This window comes from Salvia splendens, chromosome 16 (genome assembly GCF_004379255.2).
Source record: "Salvia splendens isolate huo1 chromosome 16, SspV2, whole genome shotgun sequence".
In the NCBI taxonomy this organism is placed as follows: Eukaryota; Viridiplantae; Streptophyta; class Magnoliopsida; order Lamiales; family Lamiaceae; genus Salvia; species Salvia splendens.
The window spans coordinates 9,537,808-9,556,919 of NC_056047.1; the positions used below are offsets into that span (position 1 = coordinate 9,537,808).

General features: G+C 40.3%; 2 protein-coding genes and 1 long non-coding RNA gene across 3 annotated transcripts; 2 read left to right on the forward strand and 1 right to left on the reverse strand.

Moving 5' to 3' along the window:
• The first annotated feature begins 504 nt into the window (after positions 1 to 504).
• On the forward strand, positions 505 to 3,701 carry LOC121772511 (lipid phosphate phosphatase 2-like). Its single transcript, XM_042169640.1, has 9 exons — positions 505 to 644; positions 959 to 1,056; positions 1,579 to 1,803; positions 2,025 to 2,112; positions 2,243 to 2,352; positions 2,476 to 2,566; positions 2,687 to 2,875; positions 2,959 to 3,018; positions 3,382 to 3,701. The coding sequence occupies exons 2-9, from the start codon at positions 997 to 999 to the stop codon at positions 3,543 to 3,545; spliced, it is 987 nt and encodes a 328-aa protein (XP_042025574.1). The 5' UTR covers positions 505 to 644; positions 959 to 996; the 3' UTR covers positions 3,546 to 3,701.
• A 1,294-nt stretch (positions 3,702 to 4,995) lies between these two features.
• Positions 4,996 to 6,996, forward strand: LOC121770991 (serine/threonine-protein phosphatase 7 long form homolog). The gene is made up of 4 exons (XM_042167787.1): positions 4,996 to 5,702; positions 5,783 to 5,870; positions 5,949 to 6,380; positions 6,449 to 6,996. Exons 1-3 carry the CDS (start codon positions 5,044 to 5,046, stop codon positions 6,153 to 6,155), a joined length of 954 nt encoding a protein of 317 aa, XP_042023721.1. The 5' UTR covers positions 4,996 to 5,043; the 3' UTR covers positions 6,156 to 6,380; positions 6,449 to 6,996.
• Positions 6,997 to 10,489: 3,493 nt separating this feature from the next.
• On the reverse strand, positions 10,490 to 12,126 carry LOC121769941. Its single transcript, XR_006043723.1, has 2 exons — positions 10,857 to 12,126; positions 10,490 to 10,634 (listed from the first exon to the last, which is right to left on the reverse strand). It is a non-coding gene; the product is annotated as an uncharacterized LOC121769941 (long non-coding RNA).
• Between the last annotated feature and the right edge of the window lie 6,986 nt (positions 12,127 to 19,112).

The window sequence follows — 19,112 nt, forward strand, 5'->3', positions numbered from 1 at the left end:
GGAAAAGGAAATGAATACATCCCTATATATATATATATATATATATATATATATATATATATATATATATAAATTATCATAATTGAAAAAAAATTCCTTCTTTTCTTTGTAACCATTGTTCAGTAATATCTGAACGTTATTTTCCATCTACTTTTTACATCATTATATGTTAAATTGTTAAATGTGAGTATTGCTTAAAGAGCTGAACAAGACTCATTCTTGGAATACCTTCTTAAAAAACGATAAATCTATTGTTTAGATTCGATATTATTTTTCATATTTGAAATTCCATTGTAACAAAAATTGTGTTCTATTGAAATCATTTTGCACCCCAAGTTTGAATTTTATAAATGATGAAAAAAAAGAGGAAAGGACAGTGACTATTATTGCCGCGTAGAACAAATCAAGAAATTAACAATGTTGTATGTCAACCGTTGACAGCAAATTATAGGAAAAAATTTATAAATATTGAACATGCTTAACTAATAAATAGAGGTAATAATCAAATAAATGTACTTAGAATTCAACGCCGTTATAGAACTCGCTCAACCGTCTCAACGGGGGCGGGCGCCTTCACTACATTTTCAAGTTTTCTACACGACGGAACAAATCTTCCAGTTTCGATTTTTTCTCAATCGCAGAAGGTAACAATCTTCTCTCACACCATTCAAAATCCAGAGCGAAATCTTAGCTAAGAAAAACTAGAATTTTTGGATAAGGAATTGCAACTTGCTTTAAGTTTTAACCTCTTTTTCATCTTTTACAAAAAAGAAGAAAACAAATACTAATTCAAAGGCATCATTTAATTTGCCATTTCGACTTCAATATTACTAGAACTATCTGTAATTTGTTGTTTAAGCATTTCCGTTTTATCGAGCATTGTGCTCCCTTTGTAATTACTTGTTTGCCATTTTTGGGTTGTATTTCGGATTCATTAAACTCTTATCTTTGTGGTCAGTTTTCTACGAATCGGATTGATCTGCTTTGGGAGCTCCAATGGGTTTGAGAAATTGGTTCTCCTTTTGTTCCCCGGCGAGTTTTCGGAACATGTTTCAGGTTTGTAATTTTTCTTCTTTTTAGTTTATTTTTCTTTTGCCAGAAATTTAATACTGAATAAATAATTTGATTTTCACTTTAGTTTAAGTGCTGCGGTGATTCAGGTGTAAACCTTCAATCAGTGTTAGTATCGGCGATATTTCATTATGTAAAAGCCCTTTAAGATCTCCACGTGGTATATCTAATTAGTGGCAATCTTTGGGGAAAAGTTGACCTGCTTTACCACCTGCCTTGATTGTTGATCTGTTATACTTATCATTGTTTGAATGTTTGTTTCTAGAAAATACAGATCTAAACAGTTGATATTAAAGTGTGTTTTCGTGTATTGTAAGAAAAGAGGGGTCGAACATTTAAGTAGTGGCTGGAATTTGAGCTGGTATAAATCATGAGTTTATTTCTTAGTGATTTTTGGATTTTTTTAGCAGATGTTGCTGTATGTGTATTATTTTTTTTGCTTGATTTGATCTTGAGTGGATTGGCAACTGCAGTTTAAACTCATGTTTTGTATCTGTGGAATAATAGGCTACAGAGAATGAGATTGAGCTGGGAGGCCGGTATACGATTAAGACTCATGGAAGACAGCTTGCGAGAAGTCATAAGCACGACTGGCTGATACTAATACTGCTCGCTGCGATAGAGATAACTTTGAATATCATTCACCCATTCTATCGTTTTGTTGGGGAAGGCATGATGACGGATCTCAGATATCCTATGAAGGAAAACACGGTGCCAATATGGGCAGTTCCGGTGAGGTTTTTTCCTCAATTGACTAAGACATCTAGATATTTGTTTGTGATCACTGCAGAACAGTTAAAGACTTACTGTATTATCAAGCTGCAGTTTATGCGTGCGCGTGTGTGATGTTTTTAATATAGAAATCCGGGCTTGCTTTCCACATTTATGGTTTTGCCTTAAAAGGTTACTGTTGCTGAAGTGTTACTGAGTATATGAATTTTCATGTGTATTAGATGTATGCAGTCTTGCTGCCTATTGCTGTTTTTGTTTTTTACTATCTTCGGAGGGGAGATGTGCACGATCTGCATCATAGTGTTCTAGGTAGAGATCTCATCTTTTTCCTTTCCCTCCTTTCCTTTAGACTGTGGGATGATCCCAATTTGTTGATAAAAGAGATTTTACTCGTTGTCTCACTGGAGTTGGCTACAACATGGTCTCAACTGAACTGCAGGTCTCTTATTTGCTGTGCTCATAACTGGAGTCCTCACGGATGCAATAAAAGATGCAGTTGGCCGACCACGGCCTGACTTCTTTTGGCGTTGCTTTCCTGATGGAAAAGATGTATGTCCATTCTAATCCCTATATGTTGCTGTTTTTCTTATTCATATGTAAGGCAACTTATGTGATTTGGAAATTATCTGCGGTCTCTTCGAAAGCCAATTATTGCACATTTCTTGTTAATAGGCATATGATTGGTGGGGTAACGTGGTGTGTCATGGTAAAGATAGTGACATAAAAGAAGGGCACAAGAGTTTTCCAAGTGGGCATACTTCATGTGAGTTGATTTCTTGCCTATATAGGTGTTGATGAATAAATTTTAGTAGTTACCTTGTTTTGTATCAAAGCTCATAGCCTATTTTGATGATGTGACGATAGTTTACATGATATTCTGCAGGGTCCTTTGCAGGCCTTACTTTCCTATCACTATACTTGGCAGGAAAAATCAAATGCTTTGATAGCAAGGGGCACGTGGCCAAACTGTGCCTAATTATTCTTCCTCTTCTCGTTGCGTGTCTTGTTGGTATATCCCGTGTGGACGACTACTGGCATCACTGGCAAGATGTGTTTGCTGGGGGTCTCATAGGTTCGTCCTATTTGGACATTACAAGAAGCCCTTATTGTTTACATTTTACGACAAATGATGCTAACATATGCTTACCTTTCCAGGTCTCGTAGTTGCTACTATGTGCTACCTGCAGTTCTTCCCAGCTCCATATCACTCTGAAGGTAGATTCCCATTGTGACTTACACTGTTACTTTTTTTTTTAATTTAAATATTGCACTTTATTACTTACTGTATATCATATCGTTAAACCATAGCCATTATGATATATATACTCATTGATCTGTGCTTATAAAATAAGACACCACATTTATCTTTATAGACCAGTTTGTTGGGGAGGGAAGTACTGCCACTTAAACTTTGAAATTTCATTATCTAAGAAATTCCCATGGTAGATTACCTAATTCTGTTTAGAACTCGAAAAATCACCTATTGTCTCGTTCCAACATGTTGTTCTAGCTCAGAACATAATGTGCGATTTGATTTGATTTGATCTGATCTGATTTGATCGATGATGTTGATGTTAGGTTGGGGTCCTTATGCATATTTCCAAGCACTTGAGGAGTCGCGTTCCACAGCCCCGCCCACTGGTAACGGTATCATCATGCAACGGACTGCAACAAACAGTAACAACCGTGTTGATCAAAATTGGGATTCTAGTTTTGATGCAATGGAGTCTGGAAGAAGGTAGGCTATAGAGATTTTTTTTTATCCCCTGTGAATTACTCTCACTTAGGTAGTTAATTAGTATGTTACATTTTGGTTATGCGAGTATAACTTTTGAAGATGTTCTATGACGATATATAACACTGATTTGGTTTTATTTTTATGAAACTGTATTTTTTAATTCTAGTTCGTAGTTTTAGAAGACAAAATTTATAGTACTACTACATTTGTGGGAGGAAATCGGGTTTATAGGGCAGTTTGCCTTTAAAATCACGTAAATGTACCCATTTTGTTATCTATTCCATATATAGGAAAAACGCCAATAGGAAATGCGTTTTTATTAAGTAAAAACGCCAACTAGAATGGCGTTTTACAATGTTCAAGTATTTTACCCGTATTTACTCCAATTACAGTACATTTAAACACGCCAATCAAGATGGCGTGTATATAATAAAACGCCTATACGGAATGCGTGTTTATGAAATTAGGCAAGCCGATGAAAATTGCGTGTTAAATTAACACGCCAATCCGTGTGGCGTGTCTGTGCTAAAAGACGCCAACATCATTTGCGTCTTTAACTGAAAGACGCCAACACCATTGGCGTCTTTGTTCAGACGCATATACCAGCAGCCAGTCGCGAAAAATTAACACCACAGACCCACTTCGCAATTTTCTCTAGCAGCGGCCAAATCCTTCGCAAATTCCTCCGTGTCTTTGTGATTTCGCCCTCCATTCATCAATCGGTGCTAGTTTTCCCCAAATTCGTCCAATTTATTCGGTTAGTATGCTTATCTTTTACATTATTAGAGTAATTGTTGGATACTTAGCTAGGGTTTGTAATGTGTTGCGATTTGAGTTGAAATATTGTGCATATGGATTATTTGTATGACGTTAGTGCTGATTATTATGTTGGATTGTTTGGGTTAAGTGAATTTGTGTATAAATTTGATTATAAACCAAAATCGTAGGGTTTTATAGCTTAAAAATTGGGCAAATTGATTTGGTTTATGTGGGTTTTGGTTAATGTCTTTTTTTAGTTTGAAATGTTAATTTTGTGTATATTGTTAGGTTGAAATTGAAATTGAAATTGTTAGGTTGGTTAAACTAAAATTGGGTAAGTTGAATTGGTGGAAAATTGATGTATATTGTTTATTTGAACTGTTACTTTTGTGTAGGTGAATTGTGTTATGATGTTGAAGTTGTGTATTGTGAATTATTTGATATAGGTGTTCCATTTTGTGATATTGTATTAAATTGTTTGTAATTAGTGAATTTGTTTAGGTTTGTTTGTTGTTTAATTTGGAATATGAATGTTGTGTAGGTAATTTATGGCATCTTCTTCAACTTCTCGTCGTCGGCTCTTATGTGGTCCTGAGGACCCCTCCGTATTATATCTGCAGAGACAACACGTCTATAATAACATATGGGCAGGAGTGCCATCGGAAGACGTACGGTGTAGAAGATACGAAGAAATCATATGGGATGTTCCCATAAATCCTCGTGTTTTGGCGGTTATAGATGAGATGGGGTTCGGCGGGATGTTGAGGTGTGGTCAACCGAAAGACATTGACCACCATCTTATCACCGCTTTGATTGAACGTTGGAGGCCAGAGACTCACACGTTTCACTTTCCAGTCGGTGAAGCGACTGTGAGCTTAGAAGACGTGGAGGTCTTATGGGGCCTCAAAACTGACGGTGAGCCTCTGACGGGTTACATCCCCACTAAGGATGTCAACTATTGGAAGGATGTTTGTTTGGATTTTCTTGGATTTATTCCAGATGCAGTTGATCTAAAAGAAATGAACTGGAAGCAGACAAGCTTATCAAATCAACTGCGGATTGAGTTGAGTGATGACCACGAGCAATACATGTACAATCAACGTGCTCGTGTGTATTGTCTGCTGTTACTGGGTGGTCTACTGATCCCGAACGCTACCGGTAATAAAATTCCCTTCTTCTACCTTCAGTTTTTCATGGATATAGAACAATGTGCTAGCTATAGCTGGGGAGGTGCGACTCTTGCCTGCTTGTACCACAATCTATGTGAAGCTGCACTTGGTAAGAGGACCGATGTCGGGGGAGCTCTTACATTGTTACAGCCGTGGGCTTGGGAAAGAATCCCAATTATTAGACCGCAGATGCTGAACCCCGCGCCCGTAGACTACTTACCATGTGCAGTCGCGTAAGTTGTCCACTAATTACTCTTTTAAGCATAATTTTTATTGATTTTTGTGTTGTTCGCTCATAATTTAATTTTTGTAGATGGACTGGTCGGGCGTCTTATGTAAAAGCACCGGGGCATTGCATTGAAACTTTCAGAGATCAGTTCTCAACAATGCATGCCAATCAGGTAATTTACGTAACCTAAATTGTTGCTAGTGTGTTGTTTTGATTGAACTTGTTTTGACTAAATAAGTTTCATATTTAGTTTATTTGGATGCCGTATGAATCGCGAAATCTGCCGGATGTTTGTGTTGCCGGTCGTCCTATATGGACGTCGATGACAACACTAATCTGCTGGAATATGGTTGAGCCACACATGCCACAGCGGGTGTTGCGACAATTTGGGATTGTCCAACCTTATATCCCGCTTGTCGATCGGTTCCACGGATCTGATTTTACGAAACAGGATTGACGTGGCAAAGCAAGTCGGAACTGGGTTCAGTGGCACGCCAATCATATACAAGATTGGCATAATAGGCACGACACGATGTATGTTGATTTGGAGTACTCATTGGTGCCTGTTGCTACTGATGAGTACATGGATTGGTTTCGCCGGATAACCGTGGTGTACCTAACAAAACCTGGGGTGCATTCTCAAGAGGGCTTCCATGAAACGGCGGCCTCTCATCACTACGCGGTAGATTTCAACAACTATTCTTTATTTATATTCATAAGATGAAATGTAATTAACACTGAAAATTGTAGGTGGAGACCCTTCACAAAATACGCCACTTTCTTAGGGAGCAAGACATGTCAGGACGGCCGGATTTATTCACCATTTCGAGAATGGTTGAAGATGGCCTCCAGATATGTGGGGAAGCTGAGACGATGGACCACCGTCCTTCACAGCGCTCTGAGCTGGACCTTGACATGCCCGTGCGGCAAAAAGCGAAGCGGCGTGGAAAGAAGAAAGTTGGTGGAGAGTCGTCATCATCAAGGATGGATACTCAGTTGGTTGATGATTCTGATGACGATTTTGTGGCTCCACCTCCACCAAGATCTGCCGTGCGGGGTCGTCACTCTGTCAGCCACACGGGTGGTACATGAGAAGATTTCGGTCTCAGCGATCAACAATCTCCACCTCGGTCTTCTGCGAGAGACGACTTTTTTGGTGTTGATTTAGAGAATGCCGTCGTTGAAGATACTCCTCCGTCTAGAATCCCTAAGACCAGCATCGGGAAGGGAATCCGTAGTCTGTTTATGCGTAAAAGGCGAGACGAGTGAACGTTGCCCGAACTTTTGATATTGGTGTTTTACATTGATTTGAACGCTTTATATTAGTAATTTGATATATTGTATTGATATTGGTGTTTTTTCATTCATTTGGCGTATGTATATTAGTAATTTGATAAATCCGCTTTTTATACGTGTGCATGTTGATAATTTGAACTCTTATAATTTTTATTGGTACATTTTTTTGAAACACGCCACTCACGATGGCGTTTTTAAGTTTGAAAATTTTTTCCAAATTTTTGCCACGCCAAGGCTTACTGAGTTTCTGAACAAACACGCCAAGCTTACTAGGCGTTTTTTAAAACACGCCAACGTCATAGGCGTTTTTCCTATAAAACGACTACTTCAGTGGCGTTTTTTTAAACACGCCACTCAAGATGGCGTTTCTAAGTTCGAAAATTTTTTTGCAATTTTCTGCCACACCGAGGTTGAGTTTCTGAACAAACACGCCAATCGGCGTTGGCGTCTTTAAAACACGCCAACGAAATAGGCGTTTCTAGATAAAAACGCCCACTTAAGTGGCGTTTTTTACACAAACCCGCCAACTTAGATGGCGTTTTTAGGAAAAACGCCATCTTGAGTGGCGTTTTTAAATAAACTAAATTTTACATTTTGTGTATTCCATGACTCGCCAAAATATAAGTAAAACAGAACAATGTTCTATTCAATAAATAACTACGACGCCGCCAAAATATAAGTAAAACAGAACAATGTTCAATTCAGCTAAATAGTTGTTACACATTCAATTGTCTCGCCTTCTCCGCGTAAAGAAGAAGCTACGGATACCCTTCCCGATTCTGGCGGTTGAGAGTCTAGACGGAGGAGTATCTTCCACAACGACATTCTCTAAATCAACCCCGAAAAAATCGTCGCGCACAGAAGATCTAGGCGGAGAATGTGGGACATAACTGAGACCGATGTCTTCGCCTGTACCACCAGTGTGGCTGACAGAATGCCGACCTCTAACTACAGATCTTGGTGGAGGTGGAGGCATAACATCGTGATCGGCATCATCAGTGTGGCTGATAGAATGACGACCTCGAACTGCAGATCTTGATGGAGGTGGAGGCATAAAATCGTCAGCGGCATCATCTACCAACTGAGTATCCATCCTTGAAGAAGCATTCGGGCAGTTGCGTCTGTCGTGCCCTGGTTGACGGCAATGTTTACATCGGCGTCAGGCTCGTGGCTGGTCAGCTTCACGCACATCCATCTGATTAGGAATCCTAGTAGTACGATATCGACCTCGACTTTTAGGCATTAACTGGGCTCGTGAACATTGCAAAGTCCATTCAGGCACAGCCCAATAATCTTGGTGTCTGATTGGATTGAACACCGTAGAATATTGGTGTACCCAAACACTTGTGCGGTATACGTTATCAACAAGCGACAGCATGGGCTCGTTTCTAAACCGCGCAACTGCCGCTGCATGTGAACATGGAAGTCTCCACATCTGCCACTTTTGACATTTGCAGTTCGACTCCAAGTACTTTACCTTCCACTTATTACCGCTCTTTCCACCAATTCGACGCTTTGTTCGAACCACGTAAAGCCCTGCAATTGTGTTTGGGACTCTCACATTATGTAATTGGCCTTTTACATCATTTTTGCACACCTTTTCATGGGCCCATGGGGTAAGTGGTGTGGCACACTGTGTTGATGCAATTGACCGCTCATTAAACCATTCTATTGTCCTCCAAAATATCAGATCAATGCAAGCTTTAATTGGGAGTTGTCTTGCGCCTCTCAACACATTGTTGTAAGATTCAACCATATTAGTGGTCATCTCACCCCATCTTTTGTGTTTGTCATACGCCAAACTCCATTTTTCTAACTCCAATGCATCAAGGTACTGCACAGCCTCGTTGTTGATGGTTCGAAGTAAACGACGTCTGATCTTAAACTTGCGTTTCTTTGTAGCAATACCAATTTTCCAAACAAGTTTTTTTTACCATGATGCCTTTGTGATTCTGCAAAACATTTTTTCTAACATGTACCAAGCAAAATCTGTGATGCCCCACATTGGGTTCTTCTTTCCATATTGGAGAATTCATTGCATCTATGATTCCCACATGCCTATCAGATATTACACATATTTCATGCTTGGCTATGTGAATTCTAATACGTTCCATAAACCAATTCCAACTTTGTATGGTTTCCTCATCAACAATGGCATATGCAATAGGCAAACATTTCTTATTAGCATCAAATCCAACGGCAATAAGAATTTTACCTCGATATCGTCCACGTAGATGAGTTCCATCAACGGTTAAAACTGGTTTGCATAGTTGAAAAGCCTCCACAGCTGGACCAAAAGCCCAAAATACGTACTTGAAAACCTTGTTCATACCGTTGCTTAATCTTTCATCATGTAACCATTCGACAATTGTGCCAGGATTTTGTCTTTGCAACTCATTCAAATAACCTGGTAAAACTTTGAAATTCCACGCCCACGAACCATACACAAGCTCAATAGCTGTCCTCCGAGCATACCATGCTTTCTTGTAACTAACTTTCACATGAAATCTATTTTCAATATCCGCCACAATTGCTTTTACCTTGTAGCAAGGATCGTTTTCTATCTGATGTCGAACACTCAACGCTATCATACCCGACGAAAGATTAGCGTGCCCATTATAATTACGATCCCCCATGCAAGTATGAGCAGTGCTAAACACTCTAATTTGCCAGTGTTCATCATGCTTCCTCAATGTTGCTCGGCACTCCTACAAACATGGCGGTAAGGACTTATCTTTCGGATTTCCTTGTGGCCACTTACAAACTGCATGCCATCTCTTTCCTTTACTTTCAACAACTGTATATTGTCGGATTTTTTCCAAATGCCAAAAAGTCACAGCTGACTTCAATTCCAATTTGGTTTTAAATTTAGTATACAAACCGACATTGCTCGGATCTTTTTCACTCCAATAATGCACATTGAGATCATCAGACTCAAAGTTTTTTGGATCAAAACTATCATATGGACCTGGTAAGGTGCGAAAATAGTTCATACCAGGCTGTGGGAACTGTTGAACTACTCTTTCTCGTACTGCTCTTCCTCCAATTGATGTTTCGCCAACCACTGTTTCTCCAACCGGAATGGATGTTCTTGGAGCAACAAATTGGTCCTCATCTGACGAAGCACCATCTGAATCTGTACTATCCGGATCGACATCTTCAGAATCATAAGGTGATTGTGGATCAAGAAAGTCGGCTTTATCAAGACCAATTATGTCCTCAACCACAGCTGGGTTGTCACTGTCCCCTAAATGCACGCCTCCAATATCAAAATCTTGTGTTGTATCGAAGCATGGTTCTTGGCCTCTCGTAGACGTACCAACATCAAAATCTTGTGTTGCAGCGAAATATGGTTCTCGGCCTCTCGTAGACGTACTGTAACGACCCGCTAAGCCGATATTATTGGCTTGATTATCTATATAAGTAACTTTTAGGCGTTTAAATCCGAGCTACGATAGATTGTTGTTGTTGTTTGTTTGACGATAGGGAAGTGAATAAATAAATAAAACCCCAAAATTTAAAGTTTTAATGTCCGATACATCCAACAAAAGTTCAACGAAAATTTAATTTAATACATCCTTCGTTCTAAAGAAAATCGGGTACTTCAACGCGGACAACCACGAACTTGAACCGATTATACCTACATCAAATTAAAAGAATAAGTGAACAAATATTTAAATAATTAATTTAATAAACAAATAAAATTAAAAAAAAAAAAGAGGGCCGATCCTATGTATCAATAGCATTAAATGCTGCATTTAATTTGGAGATAGGAATGTAGGCAACTTGCCAAACCAACTTGATGCCCACGTCTCATGCAGCCTTTTTTTTATACATATGTATAGATATAACAATCACTCACCCCATCACCATCTAAATTCTCTGTATACACCAACGTGGATAGAGGATAGAGGATAGAGGAAGGAGAATTTCACACAATCGTACAATCAAACGAAGGTAAAAATCTTTTTCCTTTTGATCGGTGTTATTCATATCATGTTCGTCGTACATCATTCCCACACATAACTCAATCATCAATCGAACACCGCCGTGGCTAATCGAAAACACGAAAGAATATAACCTTGTTTTAAACTTATCTTTCGGGTTGGTTTCGGGGCTGTTCGGAGGTGAATCGGGGCTGTCCCGTCTGAAGTCGGGGGCTGCGACCGTGTTTCGGGGCTGCTGCAACAGCAGCGGGGCTGTTCGGGTTGGTTTCGGTGCTGTTCTGATTGACGTCGGGGCTGTCCGAAGCTGGTGAAGAGTTCCCGTGGCTGCTCACGAACAGCGGTGGCAGTTTCTGGTGTGGAACGGCGGCGGTGTCCCTGATTCCGCCAGCGAGCAGCGAACAGCTGCGATTTCCGCCGGGGAAGACAGCCGCGGTGGCTGCGGCGAATCGACGAATCAGCAGCAGCGGTGGCGGCTGAGCGACGGCTTCCTTGTCCTCTCGCTGCATCAGCGTTTTCCTCGGAAGATAAGACGGTGGTGGTGGCGAAACAGCGTAAAGGTCGCCGGCGTAGGACGATGGAGGCCGACGGATTTGGGATTTCTCCAAATGAGGATCTATGGAAAATTTGGGGGAAAATTTTGTTAAGGAGAGGGAGGGAGGCGGAAGTGCCGAGAGAGAGAAGGGGAGTATTTTTTTGACTCCTTTTTTCTTTGACTTTTAACTTGGGCCTTTTGTTTTTTTTAAGATTGGGCTTTTGTTTTGTTTAAAGAAATTGGGCTAATAAATTAAAATTAGAGGATTTATTTAGTTTGGGCCATTCTTTTTAGTTGGGCATTACAAAATAAAATGGAGAGATAAGGATGAGTTAAAAAATTGTTTTGGGGCTTTAAAATATTAATTTGAGTGATAAGGTGGAGAATTTGGGTTTTGTAAATAAATCATTGGGTTGATAATTGAATTAATTGTGGGGACTTGTTTATTTAATTTTAGAATTTTTTTTTCCAAGGCCGAAATAAATATAAATTCTCGGTGGGAAATTATTACGATAAGTTAATCATGGGATTGAATAAATTTTTTTAGGAGTTATTTAATTAATTTCGAAATAATTTTGAAGTATGAATAATTTATCCCAAGCCCGGAAAACATATAATTTTTCTTAACAAAGGGGAAATAGTTGCGATAATTCAATTATGGGCTTAAATAAATTTTGGGATTTTTGTTCGATATTGTGATGGAAAATACGAGGAGCTACCGGAGGAATTATGGGCGTAAGCGGCCGACCGGCATCGCCCCGCGACGCCTCGGGCGGCCACTAAGGAAATGGAAAGAAAGAGGGAGACGACGTTCTCAAGTCACATAAATAATTAAGGTTAATAAAGAAGTGATATTACTTAAATTTCTCAATTTAATTAATATGCAAGTTTCTAAAATTCTTCTGACGGTGAACAAATGATAAAAGAAATAAAGTAGGAGCATGCATTCCTATAAGTATGTGAATTTCTCGAGTCTTATTAGTACGTTGTTTGTTTTCAAAAGGCTATCTCCATGAGTTAAGGGTGGAGTCAGAAAAATTCAAGTTAAAGAAACTAAATGAACAAGGTGAGCTTTCTTATACTAAAAATACAAATTTTATTTTATGAAAACTTGAACATACGTTCGTGATCTTTAAAGATGTTGTCTTGCCATAAATGTTTTGTGTATGATGCCTATCTGTTTGGCTAAGGCCAAGTGAATTATGAATGATGATATATGTGAATCGATTCGATTTTGAGTCCTGGTAGGGTGGTGTCCCTACTGGGAACCTCTGACCGTGAACGGCAGAGAAGGTGACCGAGGAAGGTGGCCACCTTCCCGGCACAAGGATACCTCTGACATGATGGGCAGAGAAGGTGACCGTGCGAGAACACCATCTCGACGGCACAATGTGATCAGATATGGCTAAGTACAGGAAAAAGGGACTGCAGTCCAATGTGATATTTTTAGTAAGCTCGGGTCTTTTCAACAACACCCCGAGTGTTACTGTGATGATGGCTTGACAATATTTTTAAATGTATATGTGTATTCTTCGGCAATGTGTTCACTGAGTACTTTTTGTACTCAGCCCTGCATATATTTCTAAATGTGCAGGTTGAGCAGCGAAGTGGTGGAGGAAGTGCTATTGAGACAAGACATTTAATTCAGTCAGATTTTGACTCTCGGAGGTTCATGTCTTCATACATGGAACCGCGTTCATTTGCTTCCGTTGTGCATCTTAAAAGACTCAAGTCTATTTTGTTCAAAACTCTGATTTTAATTCGAGCTAATTCCGTTTGTTTCGAGCTATGGTCGATTTGTGTTGTTTTCCCCTTTCTTCCCCGCTTCTTTAATCCTCCCCTAGTCGCGATCAACCGTGTTTTCTATCCTTAGAAAATGCGGTCGTGACACGTACCAACATCATTACTCATGAGATGATGAATATGTTGTTGAGTAATTGACGAATACTCAACATACAATTCAATTTGACCTCTTGTAGTCATACTCTCACTAAACATTAGTGGCATGTATACTTCTTCTAGTAAAATACCTATATACGTGATTGAAGATCCATAGAATATATGACGTTTCCATACTATTTGAAGTTTGTTTTCAAATCTGTTTATCCCCATTCTTTCACAAATTGTTTCCACAAGCTTATCGTAGGAAATACTTTCATCCAACATAATCAATCCTTTTGCAAAAGGAGGATCATATGAAATAACTGTTCCGGGAATTATATTTCCACCCCAATATAAATGGACACACCACGTCATACTATCTGCATTAATGTCAAACACAAATATTGGTCAAAAATATTTCTTTACAGTACACTACAATATATACTATCATAACAACCTATCAAATATGGGTAAAAAATTAGATATACTACAACATATAATACAATAACAATTGGTCAAAATTTTTCTATTAATTACAATAAAATTTATAATACTATAACAATCCATCAAATAATTATATAAATTACACTACAATATATACTATCATAATAATCCATCAAATATTGGTAGACTAATGTTTGGAAGAATGAGTTAAAAATTAGATATACTAACCGATTGCGAGTACTAATATTTGGATGAAATGAGCCAAAATCGAAATCTACACGCTTCAATCCACCATCGGGTTGACCCTACCAAGGCAAGCGTTTTCGCATTTTTCAGCTTTGGGAAGGTTTTTCGCGTTTTGGGGAGGGAGGGAATGTGACTAGGGTCTACGATTTTGGGGGAGATCTGAGAAATATGGTTCAACCAAAAAACGCCGATCAGGTTGGCGTTTTTTATTTAAACACGCCAATGACCTTGGCGTTTTATATCTTAAAGACGCCATCAAGATTGGCGTGTTCAAATTTAAGTATTTTGGTTAAAAATACGAGCAAGATACGGTGCCATTGTAAAACGCCAACTATGTTGGCGTGTTTGCGTATAGACACGCCAATACTATTGGCGTTTTTACTTATAAACACGCCAACTTCATCGGCGTTTTTCCCATAAATGGAATTGATAACAAAATGGGTACATTTACGTTATTTTAAAGGCCAAGTAGCCTATATACTCGATTTCCTCACATTTGTGGCCTACATCTCCAACAAGCCCAAATAAAAAAAGGAAATACAAATGATTTTTGGGCCGGCTCAAGTTTATAAATAAAAAGGGGTTTCGTCCTAGCTTTGAAATGGGCTTTATGGTATATTAGAGCATCCGCATTGCTGGCTCGATGCTTGTCTCGGTCTCGTCTCGGCGAGACGAGATAGCATCGAGCTAGCGATGCGGATGCTCCGTCTCGTCCCGTATCCCTCCGCCGAGAGGAGGATAGCGAGCTGACTTGCCACGCGCGTTGGCCACGTGGCGAGCTCCCGTGCCGCCGTGACGGCCACTCGCCGGCCCGCGAGTGGCGTCGTTTATATCCGTTGAAAAAAAAACATTTATTTTAATAAAAACCGAAAAAAAATCGGAAAAAAAAAATAATCCCCCAAAAATACTAGCCATTTATAGCCGTTTTTCCAATATTTTAATTTTTTTCTATTTTTTAAAGCTCCAATCACTTCTATAAATATCAAATCATTCCCACAAATTATCCACCATAAAAAACTCTCTATTCTCACTCAAATACTCTACATTCTTCATATCAAAATATTATTCTTCTCCCAAATTTAATCCATTTATGGATCCATTTGAGCAAATGCGTCGAATGATGGAAAAATCACTAGAAGGATCTAATGGAGCACATTTGGCAAAATTTGACAACCGTTAATCGATCACCGCATCACTTTCCATGATTATGCAGATTTCAATAAATTGTAATATTAGGATTTCAATTATTAGTATTAATTTAATATTTCAATGAAATATTAATTGAATTTGTTGGAAATAAATATGAAAAATGAAATTGAATGAATAGTTAAGGGATGAGATGGTTAAGATATGGAGGGTTGCAGGTGTTGTCTCTTAGTTAAGAGATGAGTAAAAAGTGCAGTGGGACCCATGAATAGTTAGCCCATATGCAACGCTGTCTCTTATCCGTCCCTTAAATTACTATTCATGGGTCCCACTGTACTTTTTTTACTCCATCTCTTAACTAAGGGACGGAACCTGCAACCCTCCATCTCTTATCCATCCCTTAACTGTCTCTTAAATTACTATTCATTCAATTTCATTTTTTATTTTTATTTCCAACCAAATTCAATTAATAAAAACACACTTCATTAAATAAAATAAAATTACAACATAAAATAAAAATACAACTTAAAATTAAAAAAAATAAAAAAAACACATAATTAAAATCCTAAAAAAATAAAAATTACATAATTTAAAATACAATTTTATAGAAAATAAAAAAAACTACTCCGTCGGTGAATCATCCCCCGAAGGCGGTGGAGGTGCACTGAAGCCACCTAGAGGCGGAATACCAAGTTGTATTGCCATAAACTCAATTCCGGTAAGATATGCTTGGTATTGATCCAAGCCTCCTAGCTCAACTGGTTGAGAAGGGAGGCAAGGATACCGCGTCATCCTAGAGGTCGCGTGTTCGACCCCTGGGAGGCGCATATTGGGGATTAATTTCCCTGTGGCCTAGTGGATTCACTGGCCTGACTCTAGAGCTTCGGGAGGTGATTAAGCCTGTACCCGTGCCTGGACCCAGGAGCTGGGGGAGGTGAAAAAATCCTGAACCCGTTTCTGCGGGGCTGGTGGACCCATTGGGTCCCACCTTGACAATGAAGCGCAGCTTGGTAAGACGCTTCACCTCCGACCGTTAGGCCGAGGGTCCGAGTCACTTCGGGGGGTAGGTGGGGAACCACCGTCGATCCTCCTTTTAAAGGAAAAAAAAAGATAGGCTTGGTATTGGGGAGGCGTCATGCGGGAAGTGTCCGCCATTGTGGCGGTCACGTACATGGACATTAGGGAGTTCGACGGTGCCCCCGAGCTCGAGCCCGCCTGGCTTGATTTGGCTCGGCCCCTCCTCCCTCTAGCCGCCTTCGCCGCATTTCTCCTTTGCGGACGACGGCGCCCACGGAAGGACCCCCCGACATCGTCTGCCGTGCCCTCAACCTCCTGCGAGGCAAACTCTTGTGCGGCGCTGCCCGAACCGCCCTCACTAGACGAGTATTGGCCACCCTCCGTGTGCTTCGTCTGCTTCGAGGTCGAGCCCGAGCTGGACCAGTAACCGTCGGCCCACCTTTCCTCGTCTTTGACGACCTCCCAAATATCGACATGTTTGAATTGTTTGCCGGTGTCGTCGAAGTAGACTCGCAAAGCCAACCTCAGAATGTCGGCTCCCGTGGCTCCGCTTTGGTCAAAGTAGACTCTCTGTCGACTCGGTCAAAGTGAGAGCGAAGCATCTTATATGTGCGGCGGCGGGAGCCTTTCGGCTTAATCTCGTGGTAGGCCTCGGTAACCTTTTTCCAGAAGCACTTCTGGGATTGTTGATTCCCGACGATGGGATCATACGAGACGCTGATCCAGGCGTTGTACACCGCCAGCGTTTCTTTGGGGCTGTACGGATGCCGGCCTAGATCCTCCTCCTCCTCCTCCTCGTCCGCCTCTGCCTCCGCCCTGGAGCTTCCATCGCCTCGGCCTTCTTCCGGAGTGGGTTCAACGGAATAATTCTCCCGAATCTGGGATAATACCTGCGAATACCTCGGGGCGGAGGGACGGGCGTATGCATCCACATCAAAATGGGGTGGTTGGTACCCCCCGGCGTCGACGAACCCTGGGTGCCTGGCTTCGATGAACCGGAACCACCACCCAGGACATTGTACATGCCCCCCAGTCGCCGAACGCGTTGATGTCGAACCCGCCGGAGCCGCCACCGCCAGAGTTTCCGTCGCCGGACATTTTGTGATGAGAGGTTAGATTAAAATTGGAGAGGAAATGGAGATGATTTGGGAAGAATAGATGTGTATTTGTATGTGAAATGATGATGAATTAGGAGTATTTATAGAGTAAAAAAATAAAAATAAAAGAAAAAAAATAAAAAAACGGTAATATTAACGGTAATATTACCGTTTTTGTTTTTTAATTTTTTTTAATTCAATTTTTTTTAAATGATTTATTACGTCAGCGTGACGATGCCCACTCGCAGGCCGGCGAGTGGTCGTCACGCATGGCGCCGGAGCATGCCACGTCGCGCTAGCGCGTGGCGAGACGTCTCGTCGTCCGTCTCGGCTGGACGGAACGCTCGGCGGGCTGGGGACAAAACGGGGCGCGGCGGGGCGCTGCAACGCGTCACGCCGCCGTCTCGTCCCGGCGTGATGTATTATGGGCCGCCCGCGTGACACGTTGCGGGTGGCCTTAAGGGATGATATGGTATTAAGACAGAGACGTGGATGACCGTTTTAGTAGCTCATCGATCAAGAATGGGTGTCTTTTCCCAACAAATGAATCAAAAATTGCAAGATCTGGATCTTGTATGAATGTTTGGGAATGAAAATACAGTAACGAAATGATAATTCGACCAAATACAAAATTAATTTTGTATTGATAGATTGCTCTATTATTTTGTAAAGTTTAATAGACTAGTTAAAATATTCGCGCAACTTTCTATGCACGGATTTAATTAGTATAATAAAATACAGGTTATTTTATTGTGATTCCCGACATGCTCATATGTTGGAAATCCTTTACGAAAAAGTTAAAAAAGAATGATTTCTTAGGTAGTAAATGTCAAATGTTGTACTAAATATATGATTTTTATGATTTTGATCCTGAATATTAGGTTTTGAATTATTTCTTCTTACACATTTAAAAGTGGACTAAAATCAGTCTATTTTGGACGGTACCGTGTCAAACTAACGGTCAATGGCTATTTAGCCAATTTTAACCGAATTAAACATTTAAATTAGAATTTTTAAATTATTTTAAAAATAATAAACCCTAATTAAAATACGAATTGACGCTTCGTATAATCATACTCTGAAACATGGACCAATCAGAATCCAATTTTCCGTTGTTGCTGCTCCGATCTTCCTCAATCTTTGAGCTCTAAATCGAGTTCTGTGATTTCTCTGTGAAGTGAAAATCAGGAGAAACATTTCAGCTATTGTGTATTATCTCAATTTTGTTGATTGCGTTCTTGATGGGGTACGTACTAAACAAGCCCAATAGCAGTGACGGCCCATCAGCCCAAAGCCCAAGGAAGAGTATCAGTTCGGCATTACCAAAGAGTTCGGCCCCAGCCTACAGCTCGGTAAAAGCCGACCAATCAAGCTCTACTCTCAGATCGGCAAAAGCTGCTCGGCAATAGTTCAGCAGTTCGGTCTCAGTATTCGACCGAACTGGGAGATAGTGGACTCATGCAGAACCTCCACGACCTCCACTACACGATCTATTTAGTGGTGTCAACTCATGCAGGATCTCATGCAGGATAGCGGACCAAACAAAGAGATAATGGACCCATGCAGGATCTCATGACCTCCACGACATCCACAACCTAGTTAGTGGTGATGTAAGCCACGACTTAGTTAGTGGTGATGCAAGCCACGATCTTAGTTGAATGTATAAATAGAACTTAGATCAGATAGACTAGGAGGAAGAAAAGCTCTCTAGACATCAAAGATCATATAGCAAGTCTGTATTTGTAAGCTGTAAACCAGATCAAGCAATACAATCTTGCCCTCCGTTCTTCCCGTGGACGTAGATTTAC